At 40.6% G+C, this 26458-nt stretch overlaps 2 protein-coding genes across 2 annotated transcripts; both read right to left on the reverse strand.

Moving 5' to 3' along the window:
• Positions 1-4760: 4760 nt before the first annotated feature.
• Positions 4761-11504, reverse strand: LOC102782679 (prohibitin-2-like). The gene is made up of 10 exons (XM_087830787.1): positions 11410-11504; positions 10442-10574; positions 10077-10161; positions 9005-9084; positions 8564-8748; positions 8273-8402; positions 7981-8084; positions 7550-7627; positions 7291-7370; positions 4761-5548 (listed from the first exon to the last, which is right to left on the reverse strand). The coding sequence occupies exons 1-10, from the start codon at positions 11428-11430 to the stop codon at positions 5524-5526; spliced, it is 921 nt and encodes a 306-aa protein (XP_087686913.1). The 5' UTR covers positions 11431-11504; the 3' UTR covers positions 4761-5523.
• A 1338-nt stretch (positions 11505-12842) lies between these two features.
• Positions 12843-26436, reverse strand: pde6d (phosphodiesterase 6D, cGMP-specific, rod, delta). Its single transcript, XM_006803591.3, has 5 exons — positions 26164-26436; positions 18739-18827; positions 16570-16695; positions 15292-15397; positions 12843-14753 (listed from the first exon to the last, which is right to left on the reverse strand). The coding sequence occupies exons 1-5, from the start codon at positions 26211-26213 to the stop codon at positions 14672-14674; spliced, it is 453 nt and encodes a 150-aa protein (XP_006803654.1). The 5' UTR covers positions 26214-26436; the 3' UTR covers positions 12843-14671.
• Between the last annotated feature and the right edge of the window lie 22 nt (positions 26437-26458).

Genomic DNA, 26458 nt, shown 5'->3' on the forward strand with positions numbered 1-26458 from the left:
CTCAAGGGTAGCTGCCTCAATCTCAATCGAAACACCTCAACAGGTGGCTTATCTGCTGCTTCTAGGCATTGCCAGGTGTAAGGATTCCCATTTCTTTATTAACCAGAGTCATTTATACTGGGCCTTGTAATTACTGAAAAAACATTTTTGATACTACCGCTTTGACTTATTACTCGCACATGTGTAAAAGACAACAATGCCCTCTTTCTTATTATTATATTTGCTGTGGATTGTGAAGACTAATATAGACCATCCAGTCACAAAAATGTCATCAAATACATATTATATAAATAATATACAATGATTACTGTCAGAAACAGAAAGCGAGAAAGACCAAGACTGGTGGGTGAGCTCCATTTCCTCACATCAGCAGAGAGAGCGTGGCACACTGTGATGTATGATAATTCAAATATCTCAATAAAAACCAACTCTGCTTTCAAGAAGAAAAATAACACAGGAGGGTTTTTTAGCTCTGATTCTGTCTGGTCTCTAGTTTTTTTCTTGAACTGTGCAGGGCTTGTCTGCATCTTACACTTGGTATCCGTGACGTGACCTGAACATAGGACAAGGACTATCAAAATAAAACAGGAAGCACAGCAAATACTCAGACGTGGACAAAGACACACAACCTTAATGCTGGGAACAGGGGGGCATGACTGATTTGGAGAGACAGAGAGGGCACCTGGAACACGGAGTCAGAAACCTAAAGACTAAAAACTATAACATAAGCACAAAAACAATAAAGAGAACCAAAACAATGACTGACACAAAACCAAGGAATATTAACAAAACTCAAAAAGACATGAACACTGGGTCACCACACCCAGGACCATGACAATTCCTCTGCAGGTGATCAGTCAGCTGTTTGACAATCACTCTTTCAACGATTTTTGAGATAAAAAGAAGCTTGGAGCTTTTTAAGTAATGGTTTAAATACTGCCAGCTTGAAGGTCTGTGGTACATAGACAATTATTATAGATAGGCTGATCATATTTAGGACTGAAACTTCATTAATGGTAAGACTTTTTTGAGCAGTGTTGTATGAATGGGGTCTGAAAGACACATTGATGGTTTGGAGGAAGTAATTACTGAAGTTGACTCAGATCAACTGGAGGAAAACAGTCTAAATGAATATCAATGCTACTGAAAGTAGCTGTACATAATTTTATGTCTGTGAGACGGTTATGAGTAATTTTTTCTTTAATCTCTTAGGACCTGACGTCCACATATGTGGACATCACATTTTGGGTTGTCTAGAACAAAATACTGAATTTTTCTCTACAAGGGTTCTATCGACGTTTTAAACGAATGTCTTCATATGTGGATCTCATTTTTCTCAGAAACAAAAATCAGGTAAAAAAAAACAAAATCAGGTAATTCTTTGTTTTTACATTCATCAGGTCCCAATCAGCCCAAATAGCAAAGAAAAATTAAAAATGCATGCCATGAAAGAGTTCAGGTCTTAGGAGGGTAATGGTGAAAATGTTATCTGGGAAGAAGTTCATGAAGTCATTACAAGTTTACGTTAAAGGGATGTTTGGCTCAACAGCGCTCTGGCTACAGCGATGAAGAGAAACTTAGGGTTGTTCTTATTTTCTTCAATCAGTGATAAATAGTAAGATGTTCTGGCTTTGCGAAGGGCTTTCTTATAAAGCAGCAAAGTGTTTCTAAATGATCTTCTACATTTGCGATACGCCATTTTCTCTCCAGCTTACGATTTAGCTGCCAGGGAGTCAGGTACTTCTGATTTTAAGGCTCTATTGTTCACAGGAGCTACAGTATCCAGTGTCATACGTAAAATCATTAACAAGATAATCAAACTCTGTTGGAGTAGTGTTCAGGTAGCTGCTCTGCTCTGTGTTGGTACAAGGCATTGAAGAAGATAACTGTGGCTGAAATATATTCTTAAACTGAGTTAAAGCGCTTTGAGAAAGACCTCTGTGATGAACTCTACTCCCCACTGCTGTGTGATCCATTCTTGTAAATTCACATGTTATTAGGAAATGATCAGACAAAAGAGGGTTTTCAGGAAAAACTGTTAAATGTTCAGTTTCTATGTCATATGGCAGAACAAGATCTTGAGTGTGATTAAAGTGGTGGGTGGGTGCTTTGCCGTTTGCTGATAGAAATGTTACATTTAAAATTACCTGATGCTTAAAAAATACGACTCCCTTTATGCTTGCTTGTCTTCTACTAGGGGTTAAAAAAAAAACAAAATACAGTCCCACTTTAATACCTGACTTCCTGACTTTGAAAACACGGTTCTGACTCTTTCATCTTTTACGCGACATCCCCTGATGACTAATATACAAACAGGACTAACTTTTATGTGTTGCTGTTCCGCAAATTGGTAAAAGTAATGAGCCTGTTTTGAAAATGTAAGGAGTAGAAAGTTGAGATATTTTTTTAAAAAAATACAGTCAGTAAAAGTAAAAAGTTGTCAGGAAAAAAACTACTTAAATAAAATACAGATACCTGAAAATTCTACTTAAGTACAGTAACAAAGTATTTATACTTTACTATATAAGTATGTTACTTCCCACCTCTGTACAAACCTGTTTAAAAAGAAAAACTGCATCAATACCAATAATCAAACAAAATGAAATATATACATTATATGTGTATAAACAAAGTTATACATCTTAATATTTACCAATAAATGCCAGTTTTTGTTCCAGCCCAGACCTGAGGAGAGCAGCTGCTGGGCTTTGGGAGGGAATATTGTCCCATTCTCATCTTTCAGAGCTGTTCAGCAGTCCCTGGTCTCCATTGGCCTTTTTCAGTTGTTCAAAGGTTTGCACTACAGACATGCCAGTTCAGCACCTGGACCTTTCTACTAAAAAGCCGTTCTGTTTTCCAAATAGAAATAAACATTTTTATTCTCCTGACTTTAGAGCAGTTTCCACTTTTCCTCAGTCCATTTTAAATGAGCTTTGATCCAGACAGGATGGCTGTGTATATTTTTTATTTATTTATTTACTGCATATAATTATGCTTTGAATTTGAAAGGTAACAAACGGGTATCAGTGTTCTGCATTTGCTACTAACACATTTACATTGGCTGACTGCATTGATGATGAGTTTTACTCATAACTAGTAACGCATGCATTAATCACTGCTTCACAATTCCAGCCCCTATTTTCAGATACATTTCCACTTCCTTTCTCAAATCTCCTCTCCCTCTTCCACCATCACAGGATTGCTGTAATCCTATTTGAAATGGCGGATGAGACAAACATGGGAGGGAGGGAGAAGTGAGGCGCTGCAGAGGCTGCAGGGAAACCCAGAGTGGAGCTGCAGTGTAAAGTGGAGCTGGAGTGACCTAACTGCTTTGAACACAGTTAACTTACTGAGAGTCAGCAACTTCAGCTGTGCCTGTTGAATCAACCACAACTTTTTTTATTTCCCTTTAAATAAAAAAAGCAAAACCATAATATGTAATGAAATCTAAAGCTTCTTTCTTTCACTGACATTCACTGGTCTTTGAGGGTCGAGCACGGAGTTGATGTTACATGAGCTACATGGTTGATTTCCAATCCCAGTTAGCATAAAGCTAATATAAGATTTAGAGTTCAGCACCTTAAACATTCTAAAACGTACCTGATGTAACAATTCAGCAACACATTGTTTATAGATCTAATATCCAAATATAAACTAAAATAATTTAGAACATTATATGTAAGATTTGCTTTTTCAAATGATAAAGTTTCACTTCCTGAGCAGCCCTTCCCTTTGAAAATGATGGTGATGGTTGTTGAGCTCTTTAAAAAGCTGCATCTGAAATGACCTTGCACTAAACCGAGCTGTTATAACTCCCTCTACTTCAAAGTCTGGAGGACACATGAAGTTAACACAAAGTGCCAGCAGGGCAAACCACAGATTAAGCCTCCAAATAAATCATAGGAATTTATTCACGATTAACTTCCACCATTAAAATAAATCGGAGCAGAAAAAGGAAGCAATTCAATTTAAGGTCTCCAAGGCCACAACAAAACCTCACTCTTACTAGAAAGTAAAGAAACACCATTCTCAAGATTAAAACCAAAACTCTAATGCCTGAGCTCCTTGGCTGCCCACAAAACAGGACAGAAATGTGCATAAAAATGTCAGAGCTCCTACCAAGCTTCTACTAATAAAGAAATTACCGCACCAAACAGCCAAACAAAGATTTGTCGCCTTTATCACTTTAACTAAGTAAGTAACTAGAAGTTTACATAACTACTATTACTACTACACACAGTATTAGCAGAGGCCAAATGGACAGAAGTGCTTGCTGCTCTAGCTTTCTTTAAGAAAGGTCAGTGAATGCAACATTAACCTTCTTCTGGAGCACATCTTGAAAGGAGTATGCTCTCTGCAGTATGTATATGATTGCATCCCCTATTTCTAGATTGGATCTATGTGCAAACTGCTGGTCTCTGGTGGGCATACTCTCACCTTCATCACATGCGATGTCAGGGCAAAACGCCATAAACCTGACTCAGGAATCACACACAGCAGGCTGACACAGATCCTTAGAACCCACCAAGTCTTGCACTGGTGTAGTGCCTCCAGCTGTCCTAACTAGTAATAACAGTCAGTAATACCACAGGAGACATCCATCCATCCATTGAACTTTTCCACTTCTCGGGGTCGCGCTTGGGCTGGAGCCAACGCTAGCTAGACAGCCTGTTGGCACTTGGGTATTTTGGTATATACAATTATATTACGTATTAAGCTGTCTTACAACAAACCTTCCAGTAGGCTGTTTGATATTGCATTTTCCTTTTATTTTCCTTTTTTTTTTTTAACAGTTGTAGTCAAATCTGTGGAGCCTGCATGTTGTCCCAGCACTTGTGTAGGTTCTCTCCGACTTCCTCTCACAGTCCCATCACATGCATGAGTTGCGTTTTCTGGCAATCCTAAATTGGCCACAGGTGTGAATATGAGCATGAGCGGTTGTCTGCCTCTCTGTCTTAACCCTGCAGTTAACCTTTGACAGTTGGTTAGTAGAGTGGTGTAACTAATAGAAATGAGAACTTTTCCTAATAAACTTTATTAATGCATAAGATGGTCTGCTAGCAGCAGTGGCTGTATTATAAACTCACACACATAACCACATATGTGTAGATGGAGCTAACATTCTCATGTCACAGCTGTAAGAGGAAACAGAACATTTATTGATAAAACATGTAAAACGAACATCGGCAGCCAAACTAGACAAGCGGCTTGGAGACGTTTTAGGCCAATGAGCTCCTCCTGACAGAAGTCTCTGATCTTCTTAAGTATCCATATGTACTGTTGCATAAATCCTTCAACACAAAAGGCTTTTCTTCAACAAATCTGTTAGACGTATTCAATGTGGATTTTAATAACGTCCCCTTTGTGTATCACTAGACAACTCATTGATGAAAGTCACTCCAACACATGAGTGAATTAAAACAAGAAAACCATAAAGAAATCAAGTTTCCAGTCATGTACGTTGATTTTTCCAGTAGCACAAAGCAAAATCAACTGCCTTCGCAAGAGCTCGTGTCCTCTTCATCACTTCTTTGCACCCATTGTCAAACTGAAAAACAAGGGAACACCACATTAGTTTACACTGTTACACACAGTTAAACTCACAGTCGCAACTCTGCTGTCGAGCACAACACCGTTCAAATTTCATGTTATCAGGAGTGGAAATAAACTCAGTGGTAAAACACAGAAAAGGAATTTAACAACCTTGTTGAAAAAGCTGGGTCAGAAGAAAAGTGCAACAAAGAGCAGAGACCAGATCCTTTAGCGATGAACAGGCAATAAATATTAAACATTTCACTTATTAAATTTAGTTAAACTAAATCTGTATTTACAAAAATAAAGGCACGAGTTTCAGATACGATGCAGATGTGAAGCCCATTAGCTGTTTTCTTGCTTATGTGTTGTGGACAAAATAAAGACTGAAGATAAAAAAAAATTTTAAAAAGTGTTCATACATTTTCCAGAGGAAGTAGTTTGTGTTTTTAAAACTAATGACCGCTGCCAGTCCTGACCTCTCGTCAAGTTGACTCGAACTGAGTTCAAGGTCATTGTGTGTTATTGTATTTACAAACTTCAGTGTGCATGCTGCCCACCTGCCTGTGTGACAACATCAGTAACATCACTGTAATCCAATTACTTATTTCAAGTAGCGAGTAGAGTAAGGGATTACTATTGCAAAAAAGTAATTAGATTACCGTTTCTTTCTCATAAGCACGCTGTGTTACTAAACCGCAATTTTGTTCGTGAGTGTCTCATGACAATGACAATGAAGATCAACGATGGATAATATAGAGTACGACCATGCACCGTTTAAATTACTTTTGAAAATAAGTCATGAGTAAAGTAATAGGATTACTCTCTTGGAGAAGTAATCAGTAATTAGTAACTAATTTCTATTTTCAACACTGGTGACGACAATAGCCTTTCACAGCTGATGGGGTAAAAAGTGCCATGCTTTGGTGGAGAGGTGTGTTTGAGGGGTTTTTGTTTAGAACGGTTTGTTTTTGAAAAGTTACATAAAGACCAGAAGTTTGATCATGTAAAACCTCATCCGGCTCACAATCCCTCATCATTCGTCGGTCACCGCCCGTAAAGCAACTTTGAGCACAGTTTGGGGGGAAACCATTAGGTGATCGTCACCTGCAAGTTTTGCTAAAATGTGAAAAAGACTCTACGAAGAGCAGCAGCTGAACTGTGGACAGATGGACACTGGACGCCTCAACATGGCAAAGTCCACGAGTCCTTCAGCTGGATGAGCTAAAAAGTAAAGACTGTGCTTTGTTTTATAAACTAATAAAAGTGAATTTAGTGAAGGCAATAATGTTGCGATTGAATTTATGTTGATGCCAGCAGGATATTTTACAGGAAAAGAAACAATGTTTATACTTTCTGTTAAAGTGATGTAGATTAAGACGGAGGTTCACAGGGATCTGGCTGCTTTACTCACTGAAATGTAAAGTGTTGTTTCGCTTTGTAACTACTGAGCCATGTGCAGATACCAACAAAACTGAACGTGGGAGTTGAGCTTCAGCCTCCGATCGTTCAGAGTCAAGACAAGTGGACACTAAAAGAGGATGCATGAAGTGATGCAGATGGAAATTAGCTGACAGCGAAATCTGGTACAAAACTGGTAATCTGTGCATGGTCCGAGTAATAAGATAAGATAAAACTTTATTAATCCCTCAGGTGGGTTCCTCTGGGAAATTTGGTACAATGAAACAATGAAGCGATGCAGACATTTGTGTGTTGGTCTGTGTGTTCATGAGTGACAGAGACTGCGGGTATACCTACTTGTTAAAAAGTGCCTGGTCTTGTAGGTTTAGGACCAAACTGTCAGCATTAAGATACACCTTGTTCTGAGACGATGCCACCTGGAAGCAGACACAGCGATTATTAGTCACCTCCCAGTGTTGGGAGTTAAAGTCTACATTTTCTCCTCGGGGAGGAATTCTGCTGATTACTCAAAAGCCAGAGCACGCATTTCTGGGATTTTACTGAGTGTCAAGACAAAACAGAAACGAAGCCGCAGGCAATGAAGGAGCGTACTGACCGTCTTAGCGATGTTCTGTGCCGCTCGGATTCTCCTCAGCTTCAGGTAACCAGGATTCTTAGTCACTGCTTGGCCGAGCTGAAGGAAACAGTTTGTGTTTAGATTATTAACAACATTCATACAATATGACAAGAAAGGTAGAGAATGATTACTTTTAATTGTTCTCTATGGATATTTACGTTTGTCACAGTTCATTCTCAGCACTTGTTTTGCTGTCTGACTCGGGTTACATACATGTGTGAAACCGTAGAGGTTTCAGGTACAACATCCCTACTTCCAGTTTGCACGGAAAAGACACTCCCGTAATAGAGAACAACTTTATTTCTTGGCTGACATGTAACAGCTTCTCAGAGAAACAGTAGAGCAGCATTTTGTTGTGCAGTAATAACTGCTGCTAACACTGCACTGAGACCACGTCAGTGTCTGTTTACCATTTTAGCAGCTTCAGCCTCTCCTTCAGCCTGGATGATCTTCTGTCGCTGATCTTGTTTGGCTTTCTCCACATAGAACTGGGCCCTCTGGGCCTCTTGCTGAGCTAAACACACACAGTTACACTTTAAGACAACAGGCGTGGTCAATGCAACCCAAGCAGCCACATTTACTTCAGAGACAATAATGAAAACCATGGCAACAGCATTTTCGCTGTTTGTTGCTCCAGTGATGCTAATGACAGACTGGAGCAGTCTGAATCACTGTTTGAAACTGTGGTATACTGAGCCTTACCAACTTGCTTAGCTTCCACAGCAGCAGTGTATTGGCTGCTGAAACTCAGCTCAGTAATGGCGACATCATCGAGAATGATGTTGAAGTCTTTGGCCCTTTCAAATAGCTCCCTGCGCACCAGCAGAGACACCTAAACGATACACACCAACACAAGTATGATCTACACTGTGTGTCGAATCAGCCGATTATTATATTTACTGTTCTGGATCAACTTATCAATGCTGATTACAGTAACTGGCCAACAGGAAAAAAAATTAATCCCCCCCCAGCAGTGCGAAGGTGCTGCAGTACCTGTGCTCTCTGTGTGATGAGCTGGGAGGCATTGAACTTTGCTACCACAGACTTTAGGATCTCGTTGACAATAGACGGGAGGACTCTCTCATCGTAGTCCTTCCCCAGCTGTTGGTACATGGCTGGCAAGTTGGATGCCATGGGTCTGGACAACACCCGCACTGCTATATTCACCATCTGCAGATCTGCATACAAACATGCACGCACCAAAAATGACTGAATGGTTTCTTTGCCACCTCTCCAACAAGTTTTGTTATATTCGGCTTTGTAACTTTGAACTTAAAACAAATCTTTTGCCTCAGTTATTATACTGGCACATCGATACATTCATCAGCAGCTGTCTCAAGCACGAGCTAGATCACTATCACAAATAACAAATAAAGAATCGAGATGGAGAGTGAGTGACAGAGAGAGTGTGAGAAAGCCCCCCATGTTTGTTACCTTTGCTTCCAGTCAAAGAGGAGATTTTTCTGGGTCTAGCTCTGATATCATAGATGATAGGGTACTGGAACCAAGGGATCCTACGAAAGATTTGAAAGTCATAGCAAAGCTGATCAAGATTTCGAAGCATACTCACATTTAAGTTATAAATGACTTAGATATCATGTGATCACCTTTAATATTCTTAATTCATAATCTTTTTTTTAAAGGTAATGTCTTGACCTCACCACAGAGCTCACAGCCCATTTCATGTCTTTATTATATTATATTATATTATATTATATTATATTATATTATTAGATGAGTGGCTGAGGTTGAAAAACAACACATACCATAGGACCCAACACATGCCGATTTGTGGCCACCCACACAGTTTCCGCCATGTTTTTTTAAAACTGTGGCTCATCTCCTGCACTACGGCAGTACTAAAGCCAATGGTTTTCTTGTAGTTCTTTAAACCAAAGATCTAAAGGCATCAGTACAGCTGGGCCATGAGCCTACACAGAGCTTTGTAGTCACATGCTCTAACTATTTACTGTCACCAGGGGGCAGCATCAAAAATCTCTAGAACAAGCCAAGAAGAGCAAAGTCCAAACCTAAAGCGCTAAAGTAAAGTAAACCGAGTGTGCTTCTCATCTTCTTCACATTTTTTCCTGCACTTCTCCCCTTTACAGTCAAAGCTGGTGTCCGTTCCTTTTCAGGTACACTTGTCAGTCAATCAGCATTTAACCTATGCATAGCAAATGCTGCTGGGCTACGAGCTGTTGGTTTTTTGGAGGACTGCATACAAAGACATCTGTGTAAGTTGCACACCCAGAATCCTTCACTCTGCCTAGTCATGTACCTCTCAAACAAACATAAAAGTGGTTTGGAAACTGCTTTGGTGTCATCAGGCAAAGTGACTCACAAAAATAATAGTAAAAAGTTGTTGTTTTTTAAATGAACTAAGAGTCAGTTTCTCTGGGAATATTCAGGGAGATTTCATTTAATTGTGCTGAGTGCAAAATCTGTATCATTAATAGATTCACATAAATTTATCTAAAATTGATCTTGACACTAGCTGTAACTCTACCTGAAATGTAGCCCTTCAGCCAGAACTGTGTCCATCTGCACCCCTCCGATCCTGTTGAAGATGATGGCTCTGTGACCACCCTCCACTGCTCTCACACACACACACACACACACACACACACACACACACACACACACACACACATTATATTAGCATGACTGAAGTTGTGAAACCTTGCGTTGTCACCATCTTTAACTCGATCAATAAGTACAGTAGTACAGTTCTAGTACACAGCATGTTATTAACAAAATTCATCATTAAAGTTTCTAAACAGGTCTTCAGATCTATTTCTGTAAATCACCATAGCATTACCCAGGCCGCCACAAATTTAAAGCATGGTGTAAAAATCCCACATGTGTGTTTACCTGTGTAGGTGGCTTCTTTAATGCCATATGCCAATGCACCAGCTCCAAGTAGCAGTTTCAGTCCTAATCCGGCTCCTCTGCCACCAGATGAGGACATCCGACCAGCCAGATCCCTCAGGTGCTGGATGAACCGCTGCAGTTTGTGTTTGTATGTGGTGGCGAGAGTGCAACAACAAAAATACAATCAGTATCTTGGTGCGGTTTATGTTTATGTCAGGTGTAATATCACTGCCAAGGTTAATTTTTCTGATTTATCATTTAGCTGATGGAGCTATGATGGTGCAGTGGTTAGCACCATCACCTCACAGCACCAAGGTTGCGGATTTGAAGGCTCTGTGCGTGGAGTCCGCATGTTCTCCTCCCACAACCTAAACACATGCATGCCAGCCGGGTTTTTCATACACATGGATGTGGACATATTGGCTGTGTCTGCGTTAGCTCTGTGATGTATGTGGGACCTGTCCACGGTGGATCACTGCCTTCCGCCCACTGTTAGCTGGCATTGGCATGTTTAGGTAGTTAAGAAAAACGATGAATGCTTGAAAACCATACGTGGTAGTAGAGAAGAAACCCGCTATCATTAAGCAGAAACAAGGTCTAACAGTAGCTTGCCGGCAGGTTTGCCTGTATAGCCCAGTTCAGGTTACCCTACTAACAGAAGGTCAGCTACATGTAATCTCATGATGTTGCCTACAGTGTGAAACATCTGCTTCACAGCGAAAGGTCGCCCTGTCCCACTATCTCCTGCCCTCACCTGTATCGTGTAAAGCCTACTAGATCACATACAGCAGTTGTCGCTGCTAACCGCGCTGTTAGTGAACTACAACGAAACTAGCAAAGCTGCTCAATCTGATGGAGCATGCTAACTTAGCCTCGTCACCAGTCACATTAGTGCGAGATAAACACGTCGCACAAAAATAAAGATCATGCTGTCTTCATTCAAAACCAGTCACATTTCAAACACTTACATTCGGCTCCTTATTCGCCATGTTTTAAACGTCAAAGCCCAAGGTCGACACAGATGGAACCCCTCCGCGTGGGCCGCAAACTACACTGGGACATGTAGTCCCCTTTTTCTTCGGCGTTTCACGTCATGAAAGCATTCTCACAGAAGTAATGCTGCCCCCTGGAGGTCTCAACCCCCAAAATCCAGCCGTCATGTACTGTATAATTTACCCAAACAGCGTTTGAGTTTCTTCTGCTTGCTATGTGATTATTTTTTGTCTTTTATCCCACAGCGGATCATCTCACCCTGTCCCTAACATATGCTTTTTCCTCCTGCCTCTCAGCTCCATCTTCATCATCATCCTTTATCTGATATATCCACTCTCCCTCCTCTGCACATGTCCAAACCATCTTAACCTCATCTCTCTCACTTTTTCTCCAAACTGCTCAGCCTGAGCTGTCCCTCTAAAGGACTCAGTTCTAATCCTGTCCATCCCGCTCACTCATAATAAAGATCTGAACATCTTCAGCTTTGCTTTCTGTCTTTGTTTCAGTGCCGCTGTCTCCAAACAATACATCATAGCAGGTCTCACTACCATCTTGTAATCCTTCCCTTTCTCTCTTGCTGCTATCCCTCTGTCACAAATAAACACTGAAAACGACATACAGTATATTAAGTATATTTCTAAACATAATTGTTCAATCCATTAAAAAAAAATCCATAAAAAAAATCTGCATGAAACTGAAGAGATTTCCACATCAGTGCACTTAACACCCACGACCTAGGCTGAGAGAAACTGAGCTGTCAACTGTCAAGGTGGTGTGGGAAGATGCTGGACACAATCAAATGTCCAGTGTGGCTGTACAGGCACCATCTGGCAGAATGCCTGTTGCAAGAGATCTTTACCCCTCCATTCTGGTAGATCTTTGGTCAGGACATTGAATCCAAATTAGTCATGTGCCACTCCTCTATTTCTGGCTGTAAAGTTGCTGATACCTGTCTCAATGGTGGATGCCAAAAGTGAAGGGAGCAGTCAGTTGAAGGACAGTTGTACCAATCTTGGTTTGTTTCTTGGATTCTGGAGCCAGCTGACCAGTATCTGCAGTGAAGTAAATGCTGTGGGGCTGTCTTGGTTGACAAATCTCTGCTGCATTGTGTGGAGGTCAGGGACAGTCCCCTCTGGATTGGCAAACTGGGATGGTGGTCCTACAGGTAACTAGGGGAATGACATTCCTTGGCCTCCCTGTGGAAGTCTTTGCCCCAGTACTAGAGAGGAGACTCCACCTGTTTTTTGGCCTAGCCATAGAAGAGCATATCTGTGATAAGATACTTCAGGGTGCATGGGAATTTTTCCAACAACTCTACATGCATCATTTGAAATTGGGGAAATTGTTTCACAACCATGTCGGGGAAAATTATTAATTAATAAAATAAACAGAACGCATCATGTTATTCCAACATCATGTAACTTTAATCCACACCTCCCATTATATTACAACACAAATCTATTTTACAAAGCCCAGATAGGAGCTAAGAAATACACATAACGAGGTGAATGTCTGAACTACATAATCTAGTGAGAATATGCAAAGCAAAGGTGTTGTAAAAGAATTTAAGCTGCTGTTACCATCTGGATCTAGCTAAGATAAAATGACGCACGTTTTGGTTTCACCCTGATAATGATTTTATTCAAAGTGAAATATCAGAATTAAGTCGTGTGAAGGTCAATTAAAACATAAATTAATGGAATAAAAGCTTGTTTTGTTCTACCAGTGAATAACAACAGTTTTTAATTAAGTCATAACTGTGTGAAGGTTTCACTTTAACAATTCATGGAGGAGTGTAAAAAAACAAGCAAACATGTGTAGCCTTCTATCAGACTACATTGAAACCACTGTTGCAAACATTATATTAAGCGGGTTTGTCCCAGTCACGAGTCAGCCTGCTAAGGTTAGTGCTTTAGAAAACTAACAGGGGATGAGCACTGCAGTGTTAGACGGGCCTCATCAACTCATCAAAGTGAAACATTACAACTGGGTTAATGTGTAAAGATTAATATATCCACAAATGTATATTTCTTCCATTTCTCCAATAAAAACCAAGCAATTCTAATCAATGACTAGAAAAAAAAAAAAACATTGACCATCTGAGGAGGAGAAGAGTGCACAGGTTGTGCTCCTTCTGTTGCTCGAATGCAGGAAGGAGGCTGCATTTCACCTGCTTTGGAATGTCACCCTTACTAGTAAAGACATGTGAGAAATGTGGGCGCTCACAGACAGCCTCTGAAACGGGACGCAGCCAGAGGAAATGAGCTCAATTCAGTTCAATTTTATTTATATAGCGCCAGATCATAACAACAGTCGCCTCAAGGCTATACTACTTTATATTTGAATTATGTAAAATATGTAGTGTTCATTGTAACAGGTTTATACATTTTATCTGAGTTGTCAATAAAATTTGTAGCACCTAAAATGACAATAAGAGCTTTCATCTCATCCCCGTCCCTCTAGTGCAGGGGTGGGGGAACTCCAGGCCTCGAGAGCCGTGTCCTGCAGGTTTTAGATGTATTCTTGATCCAACACAGCTGATTTAAATGGCGAAATCACCTCCTCAACATGTCTTGAAGTTCTCCAGAGGCCACTTCCAGAGGTAGTGAACTAATCATTTTATTCAGGTGTGTTGACCTAGGCTGATATCTAAAACCATGTAGGACACTGGCCCCCTGAGGCATGGAGTTCCCCCACCCCTGCTTGAGTGCATCACCTTCCCTCAACAACAACAGTCCATCTTTGACCAGCCATGACATGACACATGGAGATTAGAAAACATGATATCTATTCACAGAAGGTTATACATCTGTTCTGTTCCTGAGTAAATGCTACCTGGGAGTGAGATAGGGCAGCACTACAAAAAAGAAAAAACACAAGTCGGGTCATTTCAGAGGGCTTCCCTAGCTGACTTGAGATCAGTGATCACGTGTTTACAGTGAAACAGTCTGAAGGGGAAAACAGAGAGAGAGGTGATCCTGGAACAGGGGAAGCAATCGAGTTCTCTCTCCTCCTCTTCCCTCTTCTTCCAAGGTCCAGAGGTTTTCAAGTCGACACAAAACTAGAGAACACGAGCTCACTTGACTGATTGTGGCGCCACAGCTGGGTTTCACCCCAACATGCTGATCCCACGTCAGCAATGAGCTCTTTACCGCTGCGAATTGTAGCTAACCTTGGGTATTTACAGACCTCGGCAGGGTGTCAGCATTCAGGAAGGTAGACTCGGGGGGTTAAATGTCAGACGTAGAAAAGCCGTACCCTGGAAGTACTGACATGCAGGTCATCGTCGAAGAACTTGGTCTCTATGATAACATTACCACTAGAAAACAAAGACAAGTGTCAGCCTTTAGTAAAAGTGAAACATAACGGAAAATTCACTACAACAGGGCAAAAGATACATGAATGCTGCGCAACTTTGTACAGCTGTGACTGGTAGAATAAAAGGAAACTAAATGTGGCACTTGACTTTAATTATGATTAGCCTGCGCTTCCCAAGCCATCTGTTTAAAGACGACCTCCGGGCACACTGAAAGAAGAATGTAGGGCTGCTGAACGACACTTTGTGCGGTTTGAAGCTCAGCGACGGGATCTTTTATGATTCGGTCGCTGAAAATCCACAGGGCGGCTACGTGCAAATGTTCAGATCATCAGAATAAAATGCAAGTATGTAAATATATTTCAGCCAAGAACATAAGACCACTTGTGTGTTGATGTACACTTTGTATCGCTATGGAAGCAGGCCTGATGTAGCTCAAGGCCAGATAAAAGCCTAGCACAGCTCTATGGCATTGAAACAGAGACGGTCCAAGTACAGAAACACAAAACAAAGCACAGGAAACATCTGAGCAGAGACTCACGTTAAAACATTGGCTGGCATCATCTGGGACTCTGGAGCCGCTTCTATCAGAGACTGCCATGTGTTGGTGGAGTTGGGGATAACGAAACCAAACTCAAAGAACCACTCTGGACAGAGAGACAGAGACAGAGGGCTCAATGCTGCTGCTCTAGCATACACTATCATTGTTATTACTATACCACCATGGCCTAAATATTAGTTCACAGACATTTTTCTTCTCAGGTGGAAAACAGCAGCACAAACATGTTATGTGGGTGTGGATTGTGTGTTTTCTCTCTGGAACCGTGCAGCAGGGTGTCAGGGGGATTACTGTACTACAAACACAGTGAAACAGGGAAGTGACAACAATGCACAACAGGTTCCAGGGCTGTGAGCTGTCTGTTCTTCTCAAACCGCCTTCTAGTAACCCTGCACAGGTTTTCCTTCTTTCAGATTTCAACTTGCTTGATCATAGAATCTTATAATTAATTTGCTAATGAATTCACAAAAATACATTTTTATTTAATTGTAATTCTGAGCATTTTATCATTTTTGGTTTGGAACCTTCCTAAGACTACCAGGCCTTCATTTGTCCCTACACATGGTCAAAACAACAAAAAGCTGTTAGCCTCCTAGTAAACGCACCTACAGTATCAATTTCAAAATTGCCTTTTTCTCAAGTTCTCACATTCACAAGATTTTCAAAAAAACTGACCAAGTCCAAGTCATTGAGATTTGAACTTGTCTGAGATTTTTAGTAGATACAGCTATGGTATCAATATAAAGTTTCTTTTTTGCCTTGTTCTTGAGTTCTTGCATTCACAAACCTGGGTGACCTCTCACCCGCCCACCGTGGTGACGACATGACGCAGTCAGCCGATTACAGCTGAGGGGTCGAGGTTAAGTGATGATGCTATGTGAAAGGGAGGTTTACTTCAAACATGTTAACATCTTCAAATAGCATTTAACTGCTCCCTCTGTGGGTAGTAATCACTTTTAAGGGAATACTATTGTATTTTGTATATATTCATTTTGGTCTTTGTTTTTTTTTTAACAAATTTTAAACACATTTTAATAAACTTGACTTAATTTGGAGTAAAATAGGCTTAATCTTACACTGACTATATTATATGAGACAGATAAGATATGGATAACATATAGCACTTTTCCAGCAGTACCTAGTCGACTCTGTTTTTAACATGTTCAGTTAGCTACTGGTCCCTGTACCACATGTGGATAAGAGGATGTCTGTAGAACCAGACAGGAACATGCAGGGCTTGTGTCAGTTTTCACATATTACCTTCTAAACACTGTCCTTTGAAGAAAACTTTCTGCTCCAGTCTAAACTTCTCCAGTTTCTCTGAGGAAGAAAAGTTGAGCTCTCTGGACACTGCTTTACACTTCAGGATCTTCTTTGGGACACGAGCTGAAGAGACAGATATGTCGTATATAATTAACTCTGCTTACAACAGCTAGCTACGTAATACCAGCATTCAGTGTTTTCATTTGTGGGCCCAGGACCTAAGACTTTAAACTTGAATACAAGTATGTGAAAAGTTCGTGATCTCAATTTAGCAAACAAATCTAAAACAACAGTTTGATGCTATTTTGTTTCCAGCATCTTGTTGAATCTCTGTCAAAAATAACGAAGGCAGTTCTGAAGGCTAAAGGGAGTAAACCCAAGGTCTAACTAATGAAGTAGCCAGAGAGTGCATGTCGTAGTATATGTATAACAACTACTTCTTTTTTTTATGTGAAAGCTAAATGAATAAACTCATGCAGCAGACAGACAGTGGCATCTGCAAAAGTTTGGGCACCTAACAGCCCTGAACTGGCAATCTGGCATTTGCCCAGTGGGTCAATTTCTTCCCCTTTGCAGACATAATTATACAGGCTACAGGTCAGCTTGTAGGATCGGATCAAATCTGTCAACGCAACTGACCCCTCGTCTGCCTTTCCTGTGCATTCATGCACCTTGTAGAACAGAGTGTATCATGGAAGAAGTGGCTGATAAAGATGGACCAAAGCAAACAAAAGTAGCAAAGTGGAGCTGAAAAGCTAAGACAGAAAAAAAAACACAAATGGTAAATGGACTGGTTGTCTTTTCTACTCTACTGGGGCACTCAGAGCACTTTATACAACATGCCTCATTCACTTGTTCGCATCCATTCATACAAGCACTTTTTCCATGCTTATGTGCTTCCATCCAACATTCACACTTCGACGGATGGTTAGCATCTTGCCCAATGATACTATGGCATCCAAACCAGAACAGGCAGGGATTGAACCACTAACCATCTAATTAGTACGACCCGCTCTAGCTCCTGAGATATAGCCACTCTGATACAAGAAATGGATGCAGCAAACTGTATGAAATTAAGCGACATGTTAGTTGTTAGGGCTGCTGCTACACTGACAGCTGTAGTCCTAGCAACAACTAGTAACCAGCCATCGCAGTCACAGGAGGCTGCTGCTGCTCACACTTGCTGTGGAGAAGTGCAGGAGGAGAGACCGCAGGCCCAAGAACAGAGCGAGAAAGACAGGAAGGTGTAATTACTATGGTTTAAAAAACTGATGGAGGGATATGATGGGGAAGGGAGAGAGTGAAGAATAATGAATGGCTGATTTGACCATTGTCCACTAACAGACAAAGTTTAGCTTTTTACTGCCACTAAAAAAAAGTTGCATAACCCATTGATCATTATTTCACTTCAGTAACTGAATTATCAGGTTGAATGGAAACCGAGAACAATTCTGAGTGTAAAAAATTGATCAGGCTCCTCAGATTTGCGGGATAATCTGTGATGACAATGGAATTCATAAAAGATTCCCTACTGTCAGTCCGATATCATGCTGTCAAGAAACTTCTTGAGCAATAATGGACAAACACGTTTTTTCTGCTTGGTCGTCCTGTGTTATACATTATTTGAAGGCACAATGCCACAAAACATTTTATGATGGATGTGATGACTCCACTCCTGTTTACCTGCAACAGTCGATCCTGATAAACAGTCATTTCCGACCTTATCTGTCATTTACAAAAGAACACATTTATTGTTTGTGCTGCACACAATTTTCACTGGAAGAGTGAAACCAATTTCTTCCAATGTTAACTAGAGGCTGGTTTCTACAACAGGATGATTGAAAACCACAAAATCACTTTTGGTAACATTGAAAAGTCAATCTGGTGTTCTTTGAGTGGCCCTCACAAACGCCTCTTGAACATTATAATTTTTAAACTTAAAATGATGTGAAAAAATGACTTTGTCTAAATATACAGCCTCTAAATAAACAGAGAGATAGAACCATCAGTATCAGCTGACAATGTTGGCTTATGAGATGACTGGGTTTTATTATGAATTAGTGGGTAAACCATCTAAACAGGTCTCATAAAAATGATTTGAAGATCTGTATTTAGTTGTTCTGTCACAACAGATATGACTTTTGAGTGTCCAAAGTGCAGATATACCTTCGTGCTCAACTCCCGGTACAGAGAGGTCCTCCGTTCCCTGCCACAGCACTTTGCCCGTCTCTGCATCCCGAAGATTCATCCAGTTTCTACCAGGAAACAGTTAAGTAACAGTGTCCTAACCAAAGTGAACGCACCACTCAAATACACACCGGTAGACTTACTGGGAATTTCTGCTACAGTGGGAGATCTACAAAGTAGCTATGCTGTAACCTAGCGTGTACCTGACCTACACCTCCCTGTAATGTCCCTACATGTCAGGTCAGCAGTGAGACTTTTCAACATGCATATTTTCAGGCTCTTTCCCTGTCGTGTTACCCCATTGCCAACTTTTTCAAGTGTTTGCTGCCAAATTCAAAATATTTGACATTTTGTATTCATATCATTTCCAATTAAAGATGATCTTTTCCCAACAAACAGCGTGTACTGTGAATAAACATTATAGATCTGGATACTTCTACAACTGGTGTTTTCAAAAGGAACATGCTGCACTGGAGAAATCAGCCAAAAACCAGTAGAAGCTTACGTGAAGGAACTGAAGCCGTTCTTAATGCGCCATGCCCTCACTTAATTCCAATCAAAGCAAAATGAAAACTGGCAGGATATCTGGTGAAGAAACACAACCTCTGATCAGCTCAACAATATTACTGCAACAACAGTAGTACTATAACTTAACACTGGTCAGCCATTAACACCAAAGCATGGTACCCTGGAACAAGTATTCCCCCAGACTTCATGAAGCCTGCATGCTGAATTTCCTACTGTAGTACAGAAGTGCTCACTGCTCACGTTAGAAACAACAGGAGGACGACAGCACAAACCCACAGAACACAACCTTAAAACCATCAGAGTACAGATTTAAATTCTCAAGCACTGATGGCTGGAACATGTTGAAAATGATGACGTTAAAACTTTTTTTGACAGTATGTCAAAACACAGGTAAAAAGCAGACCTTTAATACGCTACTACTATTATGAACAGTCATCTATCATACACTGTAATATGACCTTTGAAAATTTACTCATAATGCACTTTCAACCCATGGTAGCTACAATTAAACCCCGCCCCCACAATAATCAGAAGAGGATGGATGGATAAATTGATGATGAACAAAAAGCAATAATTTTATATGTAACCTAACCAATAGAATTCTGGAGTCATTTTTGACCAGGAAATGTCCTTCAATGCACACAGTAAACAAATATGTAAGACTGCTTTCTTCCATTTGTGCAACATCTCTAAAATTAGAAACATCCTGTCTCAGAGCGACGCTGAAAAACTAGTTTGTGCATTTATTACTTCTAGGCTGGACTGCTGTAATTTGTTATTATCAGGATGTCCTAAAAACTCCATAAGAAAGCCTTCAGTTGATCCAAAATGCTGCAGCAAGAGTACTGACAGCGACTAGAAAGAGAGAGCATATTTCTCCTGCATTGGCTCCCTGTTATTTAAAATCCTGCTCCTCACGTATAAGGTCTTAAATAATCAGGCCCCGTCTTATCTTAATGACCTTGTAGTACCATATCAGCACATTAGAGCAATTCGCTCTCGCACTGCAGGCTTACTTGTTGTTCCCAGAGTATTTAAAAGTAGAATGGGAGGCTTTTTTCAGTTTTCAGGCCCCTCTTCTATGGAACCAGCTTTCAGTTTGGATTCGGGAGACAGACACTATCTCTATGTTTAAGATTAGGCTTAAAACTTTTCTTTTTGCTAAAACATATAGTTAGGGCTGGACCAGGTGACCCTGAATCCTCCCTTAGTTATGCTGCAATAGGTGTAGACTGCTGGGGGATTCCCATGATGCATTGAGTGTTTCTTCTCCAGTCGCTTTTCTCACTATGTGTTAGACCTCTCTGCACTGAATTATACTCATTATTAATCTCTGGCCCCCTCCACAGCATGTCTTTTGTCCCGTCTTCCTCCTCTAACGCCAAACAGTTGCAGCAGATGTCCGCCCCTCCGGGAGTTTTTCCTTCCCACTGTCGCCGAAGTGCTTGCTCATAAGGGGTCATATGATTGTTGGGTTTTTCTCTGTATGTATTATTGTAGGGTCTTACAATATAAAGCGTCTTGAGATGACTGTTGTGATTTGGCGCTGTATAAATAAAATTGTCCTCCATCCATACTCCTGTATCTCCTCCATCTTCCCAACACTCTTTTCACTCATTATTCGATTTCCATCTTTATGTTTAGAGATAGAAAGGCTGCTGCACAATCTTTTCAGCATGATCTCTCTGCAAGTCCTTTTGTCCTTCCTTAGTCTCCAGCTTCACAAACTCACTATGAGCCTTTGCCACCTCTTTCTTTGCTGTAAACCTCTTAGTACACCTGTCTATTTTCTTCATCTCTGTGACTATCACACTTTTTCTTTGCTAACCTCATTCTTTGAATATTTTCATGTACTTCCTCATTCCATTACCAAGTATCCTTATACTCTTTCTTAAATACAAGGGATATGTCAAACACCTTCTTGACAGGTTCTCTCACCATTTCAGCTGTACATTCCCAGTCATCTGATAACTTCCCAACAAACCCCACAGCCCGTCCCAGCTCCTTCCTGAACTGAGCGACATGCTTCCTTCTTCAACTTTCACCATTTAATCCTTGACTTGCTTCCTCTTCTTAATTTCTAAAATCATCCTACCAACTACCATCAGATGCTGCTTAGCTACCCTGACACCACCTTGGAGTCTCATGTCTTTCAAACTGCACTCAGGGTGAACATAGGGTGACCTTATGCCACCCTATGTTCCTCTCTTTTCTTGTATGTTTGACAGTCCTTTCCATCCTTTTTGTAAAATCCACTGCCACGTAATTTTCCACATTTCTCTCCTTAAAAGCATACCTCCCCAACACCTCATCACCTCTGTTCCCCTAACCTACATTACACTGAAATTAACAACTCCCACCTGCCATAGGGACACTGTGCACTGACAACATTTAACATCACACCTTCAATTTCCATCATCAAACTCATGATCCCACCTCACTCCCTCTTCATCTCCATAACACTGTTGACATCCTCTTCCTTAAAGATTACCCCCACGCCGCTTCACTTCCAATCTAAACCATGGTAGAATAGTTTGAATCCACCTTGAGTGCTTCCCGTGCTTGTTAATGAGCCCCCCAGTGAAAAGTTGCTGCCTCACTGGGAGCAGCAGTGAGGCAGCAGCCTCACTGCTGCCCCCAGAGCTGGGTGATCTCTCTGTATCACCCAGCTCTCTCCTTTTACCAGTCGGAGTCCCTACATGTAGAGTTCCTACTCACACCTCTGCATTCATGCCTTTCCTTCTCTCTTACCAATGCCTAAAACACCTTCCCCTTCTCCTCTGTCTTTATTTTCAGACAACAGTAGCACAGTTTCCACCAGCAGCCTGTTGGCCAACCCCCCAGAGGAATGAAAGTCGTCATATTATGGGATTATTCATTGGTCATCTGTGAATAGTGTAATGAATAGTGGATTTCTTATACTATTTTCTAATTTGCTTGAAGAACATATACAGCGCTTAACAAAATGTAAGCTTTATGTCACAGATGTCCTTAATTGCTGAAGTTACTTTTCTATGTTTCTATAATTGCTATTATATTTTTCACATTTATTGGATATAAGTACAACATGTTATTATTTTTTGATTAAGATGTCAAATCAGTTATTTACTTCCATTTTTGAACTGAAAAAGTAGTTTTAGTGGTCACATGCTTATGTGATTAATAATTCATTTCTGACCTCCCAGAGAAGTCCACTGAACCTTCACTACAGTGAATACAGTCATTTATAGTTTGGAAAAAAGTTTTTGGCCCATTTGTAATATATTTGTTATCTGTTGAGCACTGTACATGGTGGCTGTGTGGCTTTTGTCCAAACAGTGTATATAAGAAACTGAGTGGACTTTCACACACTTCCCTTTGGTTGGGTCTGTGCACAGTTGTCTCCACAGCCACTCCACTTGAAGGGCACCAAATGTACATACCTCCTCCAAGCTAAGTGTCTGCAGTCGACAGCTGTCCGTGGCTGAGTCTGCAAGGGAGTATAATCCCAGCCGTATGGGTCAGATCCCACTGACAGCACAACTCCATTACCTCTACTATCCCCTCCCCCTTCCTTTGGCTTTCTAGTAAAGTATGCTGAGTTGAACAGTTTCACTAATCCCTTCAAGTATAACCAGATCTACACCATCCAGAAGAATCCTCTTTACACGCTACCAAAAAAAAAAGGCTCAGAAAATAAAAACCATCACCTCCACAAATGCTTTACACCCAATAATGTATGCCCTTATTCAATTTACTCCCAATCACTTTCTCACAGTCTAAAATCCATACACACTTCAGCTCCAATAACATCATACAAAATGATACCATAGCCTCCTGTGGGTCTGCTGCAGGGTGTGTGTGTGTGTGTGTGTGTGTGTGTGTGTGTGTAAATCACCAGGGTGCCTGCACAGACCCGTCAGAACATCGTTAATGAGCCCCCAGTGAAAAGCTGCTGTTGCATTTTAGTCTGCATTTATTTTTTAAAGACATGTTAATGGCTCCAAGTATTGGCAACTTTCTAACCCCAACATTTATACAATTACTGAACTTTAAGCCATTTACACCAGAATTCAATAAGATTTGATTGTGGAGCTGCCAAAATAGCTTTTATAGTATTACATGTTAGGATAAACAATGAATACAATTTTGATGTACATTTATTTTGAGGTAATGCTCACAGCACGTAACTGCAATTTTAGGAAACAATTTGCTTGAGGTTTTACCATCAATTACATTAGCTGCTTATATTTTGCCTTTCATTTACAACTAGTAAACCATAAAAAGAAGAAGAATAGTGTTTTGAGCTGGCATGCAGTTAAAACAAAGGTCATTATTTTACTTTTTTGATATCTAGAAAGATATCAAAAGATTGAAAAGTCAGCTGGAAACACTGAAGTACCAAACACTAGAGCTGTCTGCTTTAGCAAAAAGACTGCTGTGTAGCTCTTTTAGTTGTCAGTCTCTCACAGTAGCTTGCTGAAATCTGACTAATCCTTCTAGAAGACTTCCTTCCAGTTCCAAGGTGTCTGAAGGGGTTTCGTAAGAACATCCTGGCCATTTAAATTCATCACATGTCACCATTTACAAATCTGATAACTACTCAGAATGGGACAAAGTGAAATAACTTCACAAACACTACTTTAGTATTATAGAAGTTAAACAGGGCTGTTGTCATATTGGATTTTATCTGTGTTACAGTTACAGTAAAGAAGGGGGAAAGAAAATTCTATTCACCCCATTTCAATAATGACAGAAGGCAGTAAAGCTCCATTCCACTAAATCATGGGTTTAACCATTACCACAGTGCAACAAGAGGTCTGACCAAACGGTTAAAAGGCATGCAGTATAAGTGCTGTAGAAATGTGTGTGAATGTATGAATCAAGCCTGCAGTAAAAAGTGCTCACATGAAGCTGGTTCTTAACTGGTCAAGTTAACCCAGGATGTCCTAGTGTAGCTTCAAGCTAATTTACATGAAAGGGTGACACTGGCACAGACCTAACCATTAAGCACAACATCACCCCCCCCCCCCCTCTTTTCTGTAGACTTTTTCTATAGTAAGGTTTCTAATCTGGACATGCTTTTCAGTTTTTATGTTTTCTGAGCATCAGAAATGAAGTGTATTTGTTTAATTCTGTGCGACACAGGTTATAACATAGTTTTACTCCTGTTTTTGAGTGCATATTTCAGAGCTTCTAGGCATGTCCTTCTATTTTACAAGTGTTTTAATGATGATTGTGAACTGACTCAGCACTGAGTTCTTATAAAATATAGGCAACCTAAACATCAGATGTGTGCTTGAAACACCTCCTTAGCTTCTGCTTCATGCTTATGTTACAGCATGTGTACACAAGGTGTAACCCCTAAAAATAAGTCTACAATGATAACCTACACATAAGAGACTATTATGATACTACTCTACTGCACTTTTACTGCATGACTTTAATCGCTTTGTCTTTTTTTTTTTTTTTTAAGTTTTCCTTGGTTAAAAAACAAACAAACAAAACACCAGCTTCATGTTTAGTTTACAGACTGATGTTCTGACATTTGTCTTTCAAACTGGATGCTACAACTCAGAATTAATGAATCAATCAATGACATGTTGAGCTGCATCAAGCTTAAAGAGACTCCATTTACCTACCTAAATGACTGAGGTAACTTATGCTGAACACTTATCCTGCGTGGGAGCGCATTACGTTCAGAGTTTTTCTTCAAAATCCACTGGAAGCACCACTTTTTAAGTGCATTATGGATTCCCTGCTGGGGGGATATGTTTTATATTTGCAGCTGTTAAGCTGTACAGTCACAGGAATGTCCATGTATTAAACTGGCAAATTAGAAAATGTATAAATGCTGTAATACATGACTAATCTACTGCAGAATCTTTTACTCTGTTGGACCTCACATCAAATATACAGATTCAGTCAACAAAATTGATTTCACTCTGAAAATTGATTTCTGCGTGTCCTTTATCAGGATGTGGGACAGTATCCTGTTTCTGATGAATCAAAAAGTTCCTCTTGGAAATGTTTAATTACTTCTGGCTTAGTCACGTGATCTTTACTAAGCTACAGATGGGCAGCAGTGTTCTCTGTCGGGAGCAGTGGATTTTCCTTGTATTCCTGCATTCAGTGCACCTGTGCAGAGCAACAAAGATTTTGATCCATTTGTACAGTGTGACTCGATCGTTAGAGATGCCAATTCAACGTTTAAAAACATGAGGAACAGCATCTCCTACTCTCTAATCACAAATCTGTTCCTCGGTCACTTTCTCAGACATGTGTTGGATGAGCGCTAACAGGCACACCAAAGAGGAATAAAACTTACTCACTACATGAGTACACATTTAACAGGTCATACTGCAATCTCCAATGTTGCTCTGGTGGCTAGCATACAAATCCAGAATAGCTGCGTGGAATCAAGTCTGCCATCATCACACAAAGAGGCGCACCTGGGTTTCAACTTCCAGCATTACGGAACCATACAGCAGTCAGACTATGCTCAACGCGAGTCACATACCTGTGAGGCGCTTAATAATAGTTACAGGAGGCACAACAGTTACTTCTCAGCTACCTGAGCAAAATCTCATCCTCGTCATGTGCCATAGGTACTACAACTGCAGGCGAATTCACCCTCATGTGGAAGCTCATGTGAGCCCACAGGTCGTCATTCAATGAGCTGCTGTTGTGTCCGTTCAGACACTAGAAAACAGCAACTATACAACTCCGTGCGCGGAGACTGTGGCAGGTTAGCTTTAGCAACTAAGCTTGTTGTACAACATCCATCCTGCTAATGTGGTTGCTGCATCCTGTCCTATGCCTTTACCCAGACAGCTAGCTATTTAGCTCACTCCTGTGTTTCTAACATTCGCGCAACACAAACAGGAAAAAGGATACAGTTTGAAGCCCTTCAAAATTTCCTTGGCCCTGTCTTCGTCTGAAGACATGTCCGAAATGGTTCGTTTTCGTTCCTTACAAATAACCTAGACTTTTCTGAAAAGAGACGGCTGCTGTTCACGTTAGCTTAACTACTTGGCTAACTACTAGTCAGAATTCACCTGGAATAACGTTCACTACTCTGCTGGACTGCAGGCTAAATCTGATCCGATAATGCAATCAGCTAAATATACCCAGCTAGGAAACGGGCTGCACACAGCCTAACCAGTGAAACGCAAGGGAACCACTATCAGCC

The sequence above is a fragment of the Neolamprologus brichardi genome, chromosome 17 (assembly GCF_056152115.1).
Source record: "Neolamprologus brichardi isolate AB-2024 chromosome 17, ASM5615211v1, whole genome shotgun sequence".
Classification (NCBI taxonomy): Eukaryota; Metazoa; Chordata; class Actinopteri; order Cichliformes; family Cichlidae; genus Neolamprologus; species Neolamprologus brichardi.

What these genes read in the sequence shown, in the direction of transcription:
- pde6d (XM_006803591.3), bottom strand. Translation starts at nt 26,213, where the DNA reads ATGTCTTCAGACGAAGACAGGGCCAAGGAAATTTTGAAGGGCTTCAAA. An exon ending in CAAAGGACAGTGTTTAGAAG is followed by an intron (nt 15,398 to 16,569) that starts GTAATATGTGAA and finishes CTCTCTGTCCAG; the next exon opens with AGTGGTTCTTTGAGTTTGGT. An exon ending in ATGCCAGCCAATGTTTTAAC is followed by an intron (nt 14,754 to 15,291) that starts GTGAGTCTCTGC and finishes TTTGTTTTCTAG; the next exon opens with TGGTAATGTTATCATAGAGA.
- LOC102782679 (XM_087830787.1), bottom strand. Translation starts at nt 11,430, where the DNA reads ATGGCGAATAAGGAGCCGAAT. An exon ending in AGGCTGAAGCTGCTAAAATG is followed by an intron (nt 7,628 to 7,980) that starts GTAAACAGACAC and finishes TGTTTCCTTCAG; the next exon opens with CTCGGCCAAGCAGTGACTAA. An exon ending in GACCAGGCACTTTTTAACAA is followed by an intron (nt 5,549 to 7,290) that starts GTAGGTATACCC and finishes CTTGTTTTTCAG; the next exon opens with TTTGACAATGGGTGCAAAGA.